Genomic DNA, 17,984 nt, shown 5'->3' with positions numbered 1-17,984 from the left:
TTTGCTTCATACGTTGTTTTCCATCCTTAGATTTTTAATATATTTATGTCTTTTTTTCTAAGGTGTGTCTCTTATACACAGCATACTGATGGGTCCTAGGTTTTTATATCCATTCTGTCACTCTGTCTCTTTATGAGTGCATTTAAACCATTTACACATGATTATTGATTTTTGTTTTTTGTTGATAGGTATGAGTTTATTGCTCTCACTTTGTAGTGCTTTTTTTTTTTGTGGTGCTCATGTTTTCTTTGTTCCTCTTACTCTCCTGTGTTCAATTCCTTTTGTTTGTCGATTTTCTTTTTGTTTGTTTCATTTTTGTAGGTTTTGTGTTTACTGAGACTTTATGTTTTTCTTATTTTGATGAGTAGTTTTGTTAACTTTCTTTGCTGTTACCTTAAAATTAGCCCTATCTTCCTAAGTTTTTTTTTTTTTTTTTCCTAAGTTTAAACCAGTCTTTTATTACTTGATACTGTCTTGGCTTACTTTCCATTTGAAGTTCTATACCTATACCATATATTTCTTCTTTTATTGTTCTGAGGTTGTTGTCATTTACAAGTTAACATCTCTGGTTCCCTGTTGTAAGCCTTCTAGAAGGTTTTGTTTTATCCTCGAGAGTTCTTTACCTAGGTTGGTATCTGGCTGATGCTGTCCAGTGTCCTAGATTCAAGTTGTTGTCTGATGTTGCTGGTTTTCTAAATAAAGGACTCCGTTTAATAATTCTCATATGTTTGATTTGGTTTTTACATATACTCTTAGTTTTTGCTTGTCTGGAAATGTCTTAATTTTGCCATCATATTTGAGTGAGAGTTTTGCAGGTTATATTATTCTTGGTTGACAATTTTTTTCTTTTAGGGTTTTACATATGTCATCCCATTGCCTCTTTACCTGCGTCATTTTCTGCCCAGTTAATCAGAGCTTGGTCTTATTGTTTCCCCTTTGTATGTGACTTTTTGTTTTTCTTATGCTCCTCTCAGGATTCTTGCTTTGTCTTTGGTTTTGGCGAGTGTGATTATGATATGTCTTTGTGACTTTCTTTTGGGGTCTATCCTACATAGGGTTCATTGCACTTCTTGAATGGTCAGCTTTTCATCTTTCATGATATTGGGGAAGTTTTCTGTCAACAAATCTCCAGTGATCTTCTCTATGTTTTCCATTTTATTCCCCTATTCTGGAACTCTGGTCACGCATGTATATTTGTTGTTGATTGTATCCCACATAAATCTCAGGTTTCTTTTATTCTTTTCTCTGAATTTTTCTCAAACAAAGCAGTATCCAAGGATTTGTCTTCAATTTTGCTGATTCTATCTTGCATTGTTTCAAATTTGCCCCTAAAACCTTCTATTGATTGCATTGCCCATTTCTGAAATCTTGTTGGTTATCTTTTAGATTTCTAATTGCTGTTTTTGTATGATTTCTAATTATTTATTTATTTTGACATTTTCTTCCTATATCATTTTCCTGAATTCTTCCATTGCCTTGTGTTTTCTCTGATTTTGTCTGTATTTTCCATGATTTTGTCTACTTTTTCCTTAGCTCTGTCTGTGTTTTCCTTCATCTCTTGGAGAGGCCTGAATATTAGACTTTTGAATTTCTCATCAGTTCCAGTGCCTTTCTTCTACCAGAAGGCTGTCTGATATTTTATTCTGGTCACTTACTGGAGCCATCCTGTACTTTTTTAAAATATGTTTTGATATTGTCTGCGATCTCCGGGACATTCAGGAATTATTTTATTTATTGATCGTAGACTTGTTTCATACTGTTTTTGTTTCTTTTTTTTTTTTTTTTAATTTGGTTGTGTCTTGGTGGGCGGACTGGATGTGTTTTGTTGCTTGCTCGTCTGTGAGGACGATAGTTCTCACCACCTTGTCCAGGTGGGCGGAGCTAGTCACTCAACTATCATGCAACAGGACGGGTCTAGCAAGGAGAGGGAGGCAGAAGGGTTGGGTTGTTTGGGGTACAAACTGGGGCCGGTATGGCGGGGCCAGGGAGCAGCACAGGGCGAGGGCCGGGGGTACATGCCAGTGCCGCTTAGGGGTGTGGTGCTTGGTGCGAGGTGCAGATAGACAGGAGGGAAGAGAGAAGATGTGATGTGCAGAGTAGGTTCTCTGCCTCCTGTTGGGATCTGCATGAAGTTGCCTTCCCATACTTCCTGTCTGCATTCCTTGGTGGCTGTAGTTCAAGATGGCAAGTCTGTGTGGTTTTAGCTGGCAGGGGACCTTCACTCTGTAGCTTTCCTCGTTCTCTGCTCTCTGTGAGTTTCTTCTTCCATTGAGTGCTTGACCGAATTCTTTATCCCTTCATTTGATGCATAGGGTACCAGGCTTGATGTTTGTATCTGTTTTACTTAGTTTTCCAGGTCTTTGCTGCAGAGGGACAGCATGGTGCTTCTGTTTACAGTGCCGTGTTGCCTCTGCCTTCTCCTATGTGCTCTTTTCTAAGAACTTTGTCTTTATTACCTCATTTAAAATTTACATCAACCACATATCCCTGTTTTTACAGATGATGAACCTGAAACAGTGAAGGAAACAATTTATTCATGATTACATGATTAGCAGTGGAGTCTGGTTTCAAACTCAGGCATTCTAGTTCCAACCTCATACTCCTATTAAATACTTTATGTGTCCAGATGTAGAAACTCTTTTTCTCGTACCATAAATTTCAAGAATCCGTTCCATCTAATGGGTAAAACTATTCCTCATTTAATAAGAAGGCATTTCCTATCCATAGTCCCACAAGGGCAGAGTGAGCACAGTGAGAAGCTACGCATGTGTCATGGTTCCTCCTGCAGATGATTGTTTTGACTCCACTGCCCAGTCCACTTTGCTCGAAAGTCCTAAGTTCTTCTGGTTTGCCTGTGCCACTCAGAAACACATTCTAGAACCCAGCTCCTCCAGCTTGTCTGTTCTTCCAGACCTAGCCAGTCCCTCTGAACTCTCAGGGTTCACTCACTTCCCTGGGACATGTTTGTTCTGGTCCTGATTCCCCAGCTCCTGCGCAGGATTGCTCTCGTGGACTTGGCTAGGCAGGCATAGTAGCCTTCGGCTTTCTTGGCCAGGTCCATTTTGATCTTTTTCTTCCCTATTTCTATTATATCCCTTTCTTTTGGTTCTCCAATAATTCTAACCATTCTTCTTGGTTTCCTGTTCCACACGTTACTGTGGAGTTTCAGGGATCTGTTCTTGACCCTTTTATCAATCCACATTACCCTTCCTGAGTGACCACATCTCATTCTACAGCTTTAACTAACACCTGAGGCGTGAAGTTTTAAAAATCCTTAACATCCTGGTACCTAATGTCTCATGGGCACTTCAAAGTCAGTGTCTCCAAAACAAAACTTGTGTTCTGTGCATCCTTCTTTCTTCTCTCACAAATGCACCCAAACTACCCTCTTCCTTTTTTGGTGTTCACTGCTCTGATTAACTGACTCTACTATCCACCCATTCGCCCAACCCAAGAATCTGAGTGTTTTCCTAGACCGTTCTGTCTTTTTTGCTCACCTCCAATCCACTCTTTAGCCATGAAAGTTTTACATCCCAAAGAAAAAATTCAAATCTGCCTCCACATCCTTGGCCCTATGGCTACTGCCTTCATTTGAACTCCTGTGAATTTGTCATCTGGAGTGTTGTGTTTCCCTGCCTCTCCTGCACTCCGTCCGCATGCTGTCAACTGTGAAGTCTTCTAGAAACGTCAGCTGGGTTCTCTGTTACTTGCACCAGTGCTCTCCAAAGTGGTTTCTCTGTAAGGCCATCCTTACAGGGGTATAGAAATAAAATATTAGAACTTCTATTTATATTATTTTTCTTTATCTCAGCCTTTTAAGTCTGTCTTTTTTGTTTCATAACAAAATACAACAGTAGTACATACGTATAATTTATAAATGTATGAATATATTAGGGTTGTTTGCTTAAATATTATTTTATTCACAGGCGTGCATGATCAAACAGTGTAGGGACCACAAACCAACCAAAAACCAAACCCGCTGTCCTCAAGTCAATTCCGACTCAGAGTGACCCTATAGGACAGAGTAGAACTGCCCCATAGAGTTTCCAAGGAGCGACTGGTGGATTCAAACTGCTGACCTCTTGGTTAGTAGCCGTAGCACTTAACCACTATGCCTCCAGGGTTTCGTTAGGGACCACAGCCCTACAATATAAATTCCAAATTCCTCAGCTTGGTACACTAGGCACCTATTCTCTGACCCTGCGTACTCGTCCTGACTCTCCCGCTTTTTCCATTTATCCCTGCATCATGAACTCTGTCGTGTTTAGCCACTTATAATTTCTGGTAGGTACTGGGCTATTTCATGTCATTATACTTCGGTTGAGCTGTTGCTTCTGCCTGGAATTCCCTCATCCAACTCTTTTCTCTTGTGCCTCCTTCCTACCCACCTAGGAAACTCCTTTCTTAACCATTTTCTGTAGAACCTTTAAATTAACTTAGTCTTCCTAAGCAGTTTTATTTGTTTAATATTTATGTGATGTAAGTCATAATTTTTTAGAATGAAACACATTTCCTAAAGTGAGGTTTACCATTGTACCTAGTACTGGTCACATTTGTATGTAATATGTGTAAAGAAATGTATATACTGTGATCAGTTGAGACAGACTGCTTAATTGGGCCATGAAGGAGTAAGTAGCCTGAAACGATCAATATTAGGGAATGGTATATCTACCTTTATTACTAGTATTACTGTAAATATTAGTCATAGTTAGGTTTCCTTTCTTCTGAAGAAAATTGAGTCAGAAATCCCTCAAAAGATAGAAATATACTTTTAAGTTTTGAATGCTTTCTTTAGCTACTGTGATCCTAAATATTAAGTGAAAAGTAAATTAAATTTACCTTAAGAAATTAAACAAAAATGCTTTTGAACCTCTTTTCCTTCTCTTAGGTATAATATCGAGCCCAGTTTATATTGCCCATTTTTCTCCCTTGGAGCATGCATGGAAGGTCTGAATGTTTTGTTCAACCAGCTCTTCGGGACTTCATTATATGCAGAGCAGCCTGCAAAAGGAGAGGTGTGGTGTGAAGATGTTAGAAAACTGGTAAGTATCCCATGTACTCACAGGGAGTACATTCCACCATATCTCTGTTTCATGAAAAATCCAGCTTGCCGTTTCTGAGTTAGGTCACTGTATAAAGAAACATTTTCCTTTAAAATTGCTTGGTGCCTAAAAGTCATCTAACCATGGAACAGCAGAGTTCTCTGGAAAAAAAGAAATTAGGAACTTGATAGAAGGTTGAATCTTCACATGCATCTGCATGTGTTTGTGGATACTGGTTATAGGGAAATTTGTCATTACTTTTCATATCCTTTTGGTGCTAACTGTTGCTTTTGGAAAATTCCAGAACCCACTGCATTGGCCACCTTTCCTTTCTTTCTAACCTCCTTCACACGCTGTAGGGGCTTATTTTTCACCAGGTATTAATTTATATCTTATGTTCTGATTTATTGGACTTCTTTGTTAATAACTAAGCCTAGAGCCCATCTCTCTCTTGTTTGGGACCATTTTATTTGAGGTACGAATATTTTTATTACTGTCCTGGTAAGATACTTGAGGATTTATTGACCCATCTTTTTTTATTACTCAGGCTTTGGATTGTGGTGGTTGTTTTATTTTTTGCTTGTGTACTTAACCTACTGTCCTTTTTTTTTCTTTTTTTTAAATTACATTTTAAAATCCTAAGCTACCATGTTGTGTCTTGGCTATATTTTGTGGGCATAGACTAGGAGCGGTAGTGGAATTGAAAGGAGAATTAGAATGGGAGGGCATTTCATCACTGTATTTAATTATCTAAATACCTTATCTGTTTATATACTACTTACTCAAAAAATGGTAGATCCATGTAATGCGGAAATACAGTAAAAAGAGCAAGTAACAGAAGAAGGAAAGGATAGTGAATGGAAGCCCCAATGAGGCAGTGGTATTTGCCAGCTTTGCTCACCATTGTATCCCCAGTGCCTGGATCAGTTTCTGGCACAGAGTAGACAGGGGCTTAATTAATGTTTGTTGAATGAATGAATATATTCCTGCAGGAAATTTTGAAGGAAAAAGTTGGGATTCTCTTTGGCAGAATCACTAAGTTCTGAAAAGACAAGGGAGACAAGATGGAGACTAGTGATGGCATGCTCCCCTGTAAGCTGCACCTCTTTAATAGGCCCTGTTTTTGAGACAAAGAGTCCTGGTGACCTAGTGGTTAAAGCACTTGGCCGCTAACCAGAAGGTCAGCAGTTCAAACCTAGCAGCCACTCCAAAGGAGAAAGGTGTGGCAATCAGCTTCCATAAAGATTTACAGCCTCGGAAAACCCCATGGGGCAGGCAGTTCTGCTCTGTCCTAAAAGGTTGCTATGATTTGGAATCAACTTGATAGCAATGGGTATTTTTGCGATGGGCATATATGATGATATTGCTGATTTTCACCTGGAGCTGGAAGCCACATTTTGTTGTTTTTGAATTGAAGAGTTATAATTTGTGTGGGTGTTCTTATGTTTGAAGGAAAAATAGTTTTGGCACTGAAATTCTTCAGTCAGCACCTAGTCTTGACTCCCTTGTGGTCATTTGTGAAGAGTTGGTCAATGTATGTGTTTGGTAGAGGTATTACAGAGGTTTCCCAATCGGGACATAGGACCCTAATGAGATTTCCTATCCTGGACATAGTGTTCCCAAATCAAAATCATTGGAGAGATGGAGCAAATGAGGATGATGGGGGGCAGGGGGAGGGAATCTATTTGAGACCATATGGAATGTAGACAATAATAAAATGTGTATACATGTGGCTCTGGGTGTTATATACAATTTTTTGTATGCAGAATGTTTTTAATACCCATTTCAGAGTTTCTGCTAACCCTGTTCACCACTAAATTTAATTTTCTCCCCATAGGCTGTCGTTCATGAAGCTGAAGGATTGTTGGGATACATTTACTGTGATTTTTTTCAGCGAGCAGACAAACCACATCAGGTGATTTTGTATTTATAAACTTATCTTTCTAGAAGTGATCAACAGTTAATTTGAACTTTATATTTCATTTTTGTAGTTCCATCATATTTAAGAGGAATTTAAAAAATTACTAAATATGTAAATTTGAAATGAGTGTAAATTTAAGAATAAAGTTTATGAAAATAATTACATGAATCTATATCTGTTACTTTTATCTGGGCCATCGTAATAACGATAGTAATAATGATAGCTGACATTTTATAGCTCTTTTACGTGCCAGGCAGTGCACTGAGCACTTGATACAGATTATATCTTTTGAACTAGTTATTATGGTTATGAGGAGACTGAGGCACGGGAAAGATAAACTGCTTACCCATAGTTACACAGCTAGAAGTGCTAGGATTTTGAACCCACACATTCTGACTTGAGCCCCAGCTCTTAACTACTTCCATACTTGACAATGAACCTGGTTTAAAATTGCAAAAGATATTGTCCATATGAAAACCTTAGCAACTGTCAGTGTTACTATGTGGGAAGGGTAAGGTTCATTTACTCCAGCTGCATGCTAGATTTGTCAGTCAGCTTCAGCAGTTGGTTTCATGCAGCTTGATGGGAAATGTTAAGAGTTAAGGTTATAAATTATAATACAAATAATAGTACCTTGTATTGGAATGAGGAGCCTTGGTGATGTGATGGTTAAGCACTTGGCTGCTAACCGAAAGGTCAACGGTTCCAACCCACTGGCTGCTCTGTGGAAGAAAGATGTGGCAGTCTGCTTTTGTAAAGATTACAGCCTTGGAAACTCTATGGGGCAGTCCTATTCTGTCAAGTAGGGTCACTATGAGTTGGAATTGACGACAGTGGGTTTTTTGGTTTTGGCTTCTATTGGAATAGTGAGTTACAATTTTCAAAGCATGTTAACAGACAGTAGCTTTTTATATCTTCACAAACACACTGTGGGTTTTACAAGGTAGTGTTCTATAGACAAGTCTCATAGAGGCAAACTTTCTGAGATGATTTGGCTAGTCGGTGCTAAAGGGGAGACCAGAATACGGGCTGTCTGACTCAAAGTCCTACGTTCTTCCCTCTCTGCCTGAATTGATGGGACAGAGTACACTTCAGTGCCTAAGAGCTCTCTGGCTTATCGTCAGTCCACCTGGGTTCAGGTCTGAGATGCAGCAGCAATCCTAGCTGTTGCTCATGGACATGCCACTCAACATTTCCAAGACTCAGTTTCAGTCTTCTCACCTGAAAAATGAGATAATACTAGTACTTGCCTCCTAGGGATGTTGTGGAGAATAAGTGATATAATGTATGCCAGTCTCAGTCTAGGGCCTGTTACATAGCTAGTTACTCCAGATTTCTTGCTTCATGATGCTTTAGAGCCCATCACTTCCAAGTGATAAAGACTGTAGGCGTGAGAAAGCGCCTCCTCGTTCGTTGCCTCATACAATGAGTAGCAGTGTCCCTTCCCCCAATAACCAGAGCCTGTCTCTTCCTACTTAAATGTGACCTCTTTGAGGGCATAGATCTAAAAGCTCTTTGATGATTGCATTTCCAGCACAGTATTAGCTCAATACAGTTAACATTAACAGAACTCAATGTTACTGCTGTTTTAAAATTTTTAATTTTAGCAAAATAAAAAGTATTAGGAAAAAGTGTCTATAACTAAAATAAATAGAATAATAATAAAGTTAAATATTGAACACATGCCTTTGATATAATGGTATATTCATTAAAATTATTTTACCCTTTAGATTACCTAGTGCTTTCTTCTCCTTTTATGTTTTCTGGTTGTTCAAGGATTGCCATTTTACAATCCGTGGAGGCAGATTAAAGGAGAATGGAGACTATCAGCTCCCAGTCGTAGTTCTTATGCTGAATCTTCCCCAGTCATCACGAAGCTCACCAACCTTATTAACTCCTGGGATGATGGAAAATCTTTTCCACGAAATGGGGCATGCCATGCATTCAATGCTCGGACGCACTCGTTACCAGCACGTCACTGGTGAGTCATGAAAAGGGACCTGTATTTAATACGGTCCTTTAAAAGCATTTTATTCTGAATCAGAAAAAAGCTTTTTATTTGGATAATCTGGTCATTTATAGTAGTGTCCTATGATCAGTTATCTCAGATCACCTCCTCTTAGACTTTCCATTGTTATGCAGCCTGATCCCCTTACGCTTGTTTCTTCTTGCTAACAGTTCCCACCTAATCATTCTTGTCTGTCTTTGAGCTTGTGCCATTTTACATTTTATAGTGTTTTATGTGGAATTTAAGGAGCCCTGGTGGCACAACGGTTAAACACTTGGCTGCTAACCAAATGGTGGTAGTTGAAACCTACCCAGCAGCTCTGCAGGAGAAAGACCTGGTGATCTGCTTCCATAAAGATTGTAGCCTAGAAAATGCCACGAGGCCATTCTACTCTGTCACTTGGGGTCACTGTGAGTTGGAATCGACTTGACGGCACTCAGCAACAACAATGTGGAATTTAAGGTTGTGGTGGTATGTGTATATGCATAAATATGTATCTCAGTACCTCGCACAGAGTGAGTGAATAAGTGAACTTTTAATTTGTAACTGGAATGTATGGTTTTAAAATGGTACTGTGTGTTCAAAAGTAAGAGAGTAATTTCTTTTGCTCATGTTTCTATTGATGTGTAAATTTAAGGATGGTATTAAAAAAACCTTTTTTTTATTATTAACTGTAGTCATATCATTAATATGATTTGGTTGTCTAATATTTGAGCATAAAAGATTTGAGAGAATAGTTCATGGAGGGGCTTTTCTTAGTATGTAGTTTTTTAGTATGTCAGTCCATAAAAAGCGTCATGATGTAGTGCAGGATTACAACCACTAACTCTTAAAAGGACCACTTCTCTTAAGGAGTAAAGTGGCATGGCCCCGGGATTTGGGGACATCAAGGGAGGGTCTGTTGTTGAAATGTGTAGGCCAAAAAAACTTGTCTGTGGGGTGAATTCAGCCTATTGTTGTGCGCTGTCCAGTCGATTCCAACTCATAGCAGCCTGTAGACCACCAGTTGACATTCTTAGTGGTGGTGGATAAAGCATGGACTAGAAGTCAAAAGGCCTGGATTGCAGTTTCTTTTGGGTTCATGGATTAAGTGGTTAAGGGCAGGCATCTCTCTGAATCTCAGTGTTACAGTCATTGAAAAATGAGAGGCGTGGATCCAGGGCTTTCTAGCACGTATATTTTAAATAGAATTAGCATTAAAAATCTAAGAACATATTAAGAAAGGAAGATCAAAATATTTTATGTCTCTTAGTTTTTAATAATTGAGTTAGGTTTTTAAAAAATAATGTCTTAGTAAAATACAATGAAATAGATTTTAAGTGTACAGTTTAATGAGTTTTGACAAATGTATGCATCTAATATTTAACAAATGTAATAAAAGGATGCATCCTTATGTTTACATCCATGTAAACTCCAGTCTGTAAAGATAAAGAACATTTTCATCATTCCAGAAAATTCCCTCGTACTTTCTTCCAGTGAGTTCTTATCCGGCAAGAAGAAAACAACTCTTTCGTTCAGGAATTTCATTTAAATGGAGTCATTAATATGCACTGTCTTGGGTCTGACATTTTTTTGCCCAGCATGATGGGTATGAGATTCATTCACGTTGTTACATTTAACAGTAGTTTCTTTTCATTACTGAGTACTGCTCCATTTTATGAATATACACAATTTATTTATCCATTCAGCTGTTGCTGTATATTTTGATTGTTTTCAGTTCGGGGTTATTTTGAATAAAGCTTCTGTGACATTCTTGTATAACTCTTTTTGTGGACATATGTTTTTATTTTCTTGGGTAAACATCTCGGAGTAAAAATATAGTCCATAGAATATGTATTAATCACTACGCTATGAGTCAGAATCGACTCGACGGCACTGGGGGGTAGAATATGTATATGGTTAACTTTCTAAGAAATAGTTTTCCAGAATAATTATGAATCATGTTTTCTACTTTTTCGTGTCTTATAACACAAAACAATAGAGCTTGAAGTAAATATTTACTCACAGAAAAGGGCATGCTCCTTTCTCTGGCAGGCCACTAGAATTGGGGTTTGAACCTCTCTAGTTCCTTTTACAAATTTTATATTCCTACTAGTCTTGTACAGACTTTCCAGTTGCTCCACATCTCCAACAGTTGGTCTTTAATTTTAACCATTTTAGTTGGAGTAAAGTGGTATCTTATTGTGTTTCTAATTTACTTTTCATGTGCTTATTGGCATTTCATGTGTCTTTTTATTATTTATTTGTAGGAATTATAATATATTCTGGATAAAAATCCTTTTTCAGATATGTGTTCTTCCAGGTTGTTATTTGCCTTTTCGTATCCTTAATTATCTTTTGATGTGCAAAGTTTTATAATTTTGATCAAGTCCAATTTATCGACCTTTTTTTTTAGAGTCCTGGCTCAGAAATCTTTGCCCATCCCAAGATCGTGAAGATATTCCCCTACATTATCTTCTAGAAGCTTTATAGTTTTGTGTTTTCTTCATCATTCAGTTAAAAATATTTTGAAACTTTTTTTTTTTCATTAGTACATGGTTTATTTTGAAGTGTTTTGTTTAATTGCCAAGTATTTTGGGGATTTAACTCCACTATCATCAGAGAAAATGCTCTTATGAATTTTATCTTTGAAATTTATACTTGTTTTATGGCTTAGCTTACGGTCAATTTCAGTGATTTTCCATGCGTTCTTCAAAAGAATGTGTATTCTACAGCGTTTGGGTGTTGTGTTCTGTAAATATCAATTAGGTTTAATTGATTAACAATGTTCAGATCTATATGTCACTGATATTTTGTCTGCTTGTTCTATCAGTTATTGACAAAGGAATGTTAACATCTCTAGTCATAATTGTGAATTTGTCTATCAATTTTTGCTTCATTTTTCTGAAGCTATGCTGTTTAGGATTGCTGTATCTTCCTGGTGAATTGACGCTTTCATTATGTCATGTCTCTTTATCGCTAGTAACACTTACTGCCTTAAAGTTTATTTTATCTGATATTAATTCACCCATACTGACTTTCTTCTGGTTAATGTTTTATTATTTCACAGTTTCCTTCTGTTTAAAGTGTGTCTTTTGTAAATACCATATTAAAAACCAAAAAACAACCAGTTGCCAACTAGTCAATTCCTATTCATGGTGACCGCATGTATGTCATAGTAGAACTGTGCTCCATGGGGTTTTCACGGTGCTGATGTTTTCATTGTTCCTCTTACTCTCTTGTGCTAAATTCTTTTGCCTATGGGTTTTTTTTTTTTCATTTCTTTTGTTTTTGTAGATTTTGTGTTTACTGAGACTTTATATTTTTCTTCTTTATTTTGATGAGTAGGTTTGTTAACTTTCTCTGTGGTTACCTTGAAATTTACCCTTATCTTCCTAAGTGTGAACAGTCTTTTATTATTTGGTATTGCCTTGCATTCCTCTCCATTACAAAGTCCTATACCTACACCGTTTATGCCCTCTTTTATTGTTGTGACGTTTTTGTCCTTAACAGATTAATCTCTCTGGTTCCCTGTTGTAAATCTTTTAGTTTTGATTAATCCTTGAGAGTTCATTTTCTAGGTTGGTATCTGGCTGGTGTGGTCTTGCATCCTAGATTCAGGCTGTCGTTTGATGTTGTTTGTTCTCAAACTGAAGGACTCTGTTTAATAATTCTTGTAAGTCTGGGTTGGTTTTTACATATTCCTCTAATTTCTGTTTATCTGGAAATGTCCAAATTTCACCACCATATTTGAACTTGAGTTTTGCAGGGTATATTACTCTTGGCAGTATTTTCCTTCAAGGTCTTATGTATGTTATCGCATTGCCTTCTTGCCTGAATGGTAATCAGAGATTAGTCTTACTGTTTCTTCTCTGTAGGTGACTTTTTGTTTTTCTGGAGTTGGTCTCAGGATTCTTTCTTTGTCTTTGGTTTTAGCAAGTGTGATTATTATATACCTTGGTGATTTTCTTTTGGGGTCTATCCTATGTGGGGTTTGTTGAGCTACTTGGATGGTTAGCTTTTCATCCTTCATGATATTAGAGAAGTTTTCTGTCAGCAACTTTTCAATGATCCTCTCTGTGTTTTCCGTTTTCTCTCTCTGTTCTAGAACTTCGATCAGATTTTTGCTTTTAATTGTATCCCACATCATTCTCGGGTTTTCTTCATTTTTCTTTGTTCTTTTTTCTGATTTTTCCTCAAAGTGGTATCCAAGTATTTATCTTCAATTATGCTGATCTTGTCTTCCATTGTTTCAAAACTGCTCCTCAGACATTCTATGACACTGTCCATTTCTGAAATCTTGTTTGTCTTTTGGATTTCTAATTGCTTTTTTTGTGTGATATCTATTGTGAATTTATTTTGACACTTTGTTCCTGTATTATTTTCCTGAATTCTTCCATTGTTTTGTCTTTTCCATGATTTTGTCTGCCTTTTCCATGATTTTGTCTGTTTTTTTCCTCATTTTTATCTGCTTTTTCCTTCAACTCTTGGATAGCTCTGAGTATTAGAGATTAAAATTCCCTATCAGGCAGTTGCAGTGCCTGTTCTTCTGCTGGAAAGTCATCTGGTGTTTTATTTTGGACGCCTACTGGCACCATCCTGTCTTGTTGGCTTTATATGTTTCGGTATTGCCTGCTATCTTCAGGACATTCAGTAATTATTTTCTTTGTTCATTGATTGCAAATTTGTTTGTTTCATCCTGCTTTTTGGTTTTATTTGGTTATGTCTGAGCAGGCAAGCTGTGCATTGTTTTTGTCTGCTTGTCTGTGGGCATGATTCTTCTCACCACCTTGTCCAATGGGCAGGGCCAGTCACTCAGCTATGGTGCAGCAGGGCAGGTCTAGCGGGAGTTCTGTCTCCTGCTGGAAGCTCCGTGAAGCTGCTTTCCTGTACTCCCTGTCCGCGGATCTCCAGCAAGAGTCCAAGTGGCGAATCCGTGCTACACTGGCAGATAGGGGACCTCTACTCTGTATCTCTCCTCCCTCTTGTTCTCTGTCAGTTTTTTATTCCATTCAGAGCTTGGTTGAGTTCTTTATCTCTTCATTTGATGCTTAGGGTTCCAGGACTGATATTTGTCTCTGTTTTACTTAGTTTTTCGGGTCTTTGCTATGGACAGATGGCATGGTGCTTCTGTCTATAGTGCCGTGTTGGCTCTGCCTCTCACTCCATAGGGTTTTCAATGGCTGATTTCTCAGAGGTAGATCACTGGGCCTTTCTTCCAAGGTACCTCTGGGTGGACTCGAACCTGCAGCCTTTTGGTTAGCGCCTGAGTACATTAAGTGTCTGCACCACCTAGGGACTCCAGATACCATACAGCTGGTTCTTATTTCTTTATCCATCACGACCATTTTATTTAAACATGAAGTATTTAATGAATTTACATTTAAAGTAATCATTATTATCATTGTATTTAAGTCTGTCATCTTACTATTTGATTTTTGTTTCATTTGATGTTTATTTGTTTCCCCTTTCTTACACTTTTAGATTAGTCGAGTATTTTTTATTTCCTTATATTTCACCTAATGACTTTGTAAGCTATGTTTCTTTTATGTTATTCTTATTGTTATTCAAATTATATTATGCATTAATTCATCAATCTGTTCAAATAATTTTATACTAGTTTGCTAACATTGTAAAAACTTACAGTTGTAGAATTCTGTTCATACCCCCTTGACCTTTGAGCTTTTGTTGCTTTATATATATTGTACTTCTACAAATGGTATGAATTCCACAGAATATTGTTATTTTTAATTTGAATAGTTAATAGTCTTATAAAGAAACTTTTTAAAATATAAAAAAAATTAAAATAGTCCTTTATATTTATCTACAATTTTAACCTTTCTGGAAATCTTCATTCCTTCCTACAGACCTGGGCTTCTACCTATATTATTTCACTTTAGCATGAAAACTTACTTCAGCATACCTTTCAGTGTGAACCTGGTGGAGACAAATTCTCTCAATTTTTATATGTCCGGAAGTGCTCTATTTCAACTTCATTTCCAAAGGATATTATTGCAAGGTATTTGACTTAGGTATCTAGTGTTGCTATAACAGAAATACCACACGTGAGTGGCTTTAACTAACAGGAATTTATTTTCTCACAGTTTTGGAGGCTAGAAGTTCGAATTCGGGGTGCTAGCTTTAGGAGAAGGCTTTTTCTCGTTGGCTCTGGATGGAGGAAGGTCCTTGTCTCTTTTCAGTTTCTTTTCTTTGGCGACCATGGTGATTTTCATGTGGCATGGCATCTATCTTCCCCAACTCTTCTTGGTTAATCTACTCCTTTTATATCTCAAAAGAGATTGACTCAGGACACATCCTATACTAATACTGCTTCATTAACATAATAAAGAAAAGCCATTCCCAAATGGGATTATAACCACTGGTATAAGAGTTAGGATTTACAACACATATTTTTAGTGGACCCAATTCAATCCATAACAGCATTCTAGGTTGATAGTTTTGCTTTCTTTCTTTGTTTTGACATTTTAAAGATACCTTTACATGTTTCTTATGAGAAGTCAACTAAAATTCTTTTTGTCCTTTGCTGAAAGTACTGGTCCATCCCCTCTCCCCTGGATGCTTTTAAGATTTTTCTGTTTATCTAGGGTTTTTGGCAGTTTGACTATTATGGTACTGAGGCATTCTTTTCTTTATATGTATATTACTTGGATTTGCTACGCTTCTTCAGTATGTGGGCTGATGTCTTCCACTTTCTCTGGAAAATTCTTGGTCATTATGTCTTTAAATTCCAGGGCACTTAATTGTGCTCATGCAGAACCTGTACATAATCCAAAAGGCAGTCGTTCAGACAGACCAAGGGGATACTTCATGGTTTAAAATCAGGAGAGGTGTGCATCAGGGTTGTACCCATTTACCATACTTATTCAATCTGTATGTGAGCAAATAATCTGAGAAGCTGAACTATGTGAAGAAGAACACAGATCAGTATTGGAAGAAGACTCATTAATAACCTGTGATATGCAGATGACAAGATGACACAACTTTACTTGCTGAAAGCAAAGAGTACTTGAGGCACTACTGATGAAGATCAAAGACTACAGCCTTCAGTATGGGTTACACCTCAACATAAAACAAAAATCTTCAGGACTGGGCCAGTAAGCCACATCATGATAAATGGAGAAAATATTGAAGATGTTAAGAATTTCATTTTACTTGGATTCACAGTCAACGCCCACAGAAGCAATAGTCAAGAAATCAAAAGACGTATTGCATTGGGCAAATCTGCTGCAAAAGACGCCTTTAAAGTGTTAAAAAGCAAAGGTGTCACTTTGATTACTAAAGTGCACCTAATCCAAGCTGGATATTTTCAGTTGCTTCATATGCATGCAAAAGCTGGACAGGGAATAAGGAAGACCAAAGAAGAATCAATGCCTTTGAATTATGGTGTTGGTGAAGAATATTGAATCTATCATGGACTGCCAGAAGAACAACCAAATCCGTCTTGGAAGAAGTACAGCCAGAATGCTTCTTAGAAGGGTGGATGGCGAGACTCTGTCTCATGTACTTTGGACATGTTATCAGTAGGAACCAGTCCCTGAAGAAGGATATCATGCTTGGTAGAGGGTCAGCAAAAAAGAGGAAGACCCTCAATGAGATGGACTGACACAGTGGCTGCAACAATGGGCTCAAACAGCAACAGTTGTAAGGATAGCGCAGTACCAGGCAGTGTTTTGTTCTGTTGTATATGAGATCACTGTGAGTTGGAACTGACTCAAGGACGCCTAACAACAACAACATATCTTCGAATAGTTCCCTTGCTCCATTCTCTCTTTTCTTCCAGGAATCCCAATTTCTCGTGTGTTAGACCATTTATTATTGTCCCACAGGTCTTGGATGCTTTGGTCAGTTTTTCATTATTTTTTCCCTCTATGCTTCCATTTGGGTAATTTCTGTTGACTTGTCTTTGAGTTCACTGATCCTTTCTTCTGCTGATACCAACCTGCCATTAAACTCATCAATTGAAAAATTTTTAAATATTTATTGTGAACCTTTACACAGCAAATTAGTTTCTCTTTTAATAATTTCAATGCAAATTATTTAGTGGTATTGGTTGCATTTTTCAGAATGTGCCATTATTCTTATCCATTTTGTTCTGGTTGTACCATTTCCAGTTTTCTAGTTTTCTTGTCCTCTTACCTTCTCATTTTGGCTTTAGAATAATTTTTGACCATTTGATCTCCTATAGATGATTTTGTAAAGAAGCTCATTACTCATGGGCAATATTCTTTATGAGTCAATCTGTTATTTTGCTAAGAGGTGAGTTGGTTTAAGTATAAAGGGTATCTCTGGTTGATAATCTTCGGGAGTCCTCTAGCCTCAACTGGTCTAATATGTCTGGACTTTTTTTTATTGTACTTTACATGAAGGTTTGCAGAACAAACTAGTTTCTTATTAAACAGTTAGTACACATATCGTCTTATGACATTGGTTAACAACCCAACGTTCTCCCTTCTTGACCTCGGGTTCCCTATTACCAGATTTCCTGTCCCCTCCTGCCTTCTAGTCCTTGTCCCTGGGCTGGTGTGCCCCTTTAGTCTCGTTTTGTTTTACAGGCCTGTCTAATCTTTGGCTGAAAGGTGAACCTCAGGAGTGACTTTATTACTGAGCTAAAAAGGTGTTCAGTGGCCATACTCTCAAGTTTTCTCCAGTCTCTGTCAGGCTAGTAAGTCTGGTCTTTTTTTGTGAGTTAGAATTTTGTGCTACATTTTTCTCCAGCTCTGTCTGGGACCCTCTATTTTGATCCCTGTCAGAGCAATCAGTGATGGTAGCCAGGCACTATCTAGTTGTACTAGACTAAGTCTTGTGGAGGCTGTGGTAGATGTGGTCCATCAGTCCATTGGACTAACCTTTCCCTTGTATCTTTAGTTTTCTTCATTCTCCCTTGCTCCCAAAGGGGTGAGATCAGTGGAGTATCTTGGCTGCTCACAGGCTATTGAGACCCCAGACACTACTTACCAGAGTAGAATGTAGAACATTTTCTTTATAAACGAAATTATGCCAATTGTGGTAGATG

At 37.7% G+C, this 17,984-nt stretch overlaps 1 protein-coding gene across 5 annotated transcripts in view; it reads left to right on the top strand.

Moving 5' to 3' along the window:
• The window catches only part of MIPEP (mitochondrial intermediate peptidase), a 228,736-nt gene that overhangs the window by 86,911 nt on the left and 123,841 nt on the right, over positions 1-17,984 (top strand). For all 5 annotated transcript variants that reach the window (XR_007515047.1, XR_007515046.1, XR_007515048.1 and 2 more), the window contains 3 exons: positions 4,889-5,042; positions 6,880-6,957; positions 8,740-8,944. Coding sequence is in view for 2 of the 5 variants with exons in the window: in XM_049867153.1 (XP_049723110.1) it covers positions 4,889-5,042; positions 6,880-6,957; positions 8,740-8,944 (437 nt within the window). In the remaining 3 variants the exon portion in view is untranslated. The remainder of the gene's footprint in view (positions 1-4,888; positions 5,043-6,879; positions 6,958-8,739; positions 8,945-17,984) is intronic.

This window comes from Elephas maximus, chromosome 23, assembly GCF_024166365.1.
Source record: "Elephas maximus indicus isolate mEleMax1 chromosome 23, mEleMax1 primary haplotype, whole genome shotgun sequence".
Taxonomy (NCBI): Eukaryota; Metazoa; Chordata; class Mammalia; order Proboscidea; family Elephantidae; genus Elephas; species Elephas maximus.
This window is presented reverse-complemented; position numbering and strand designations above follow the sequence as displayed.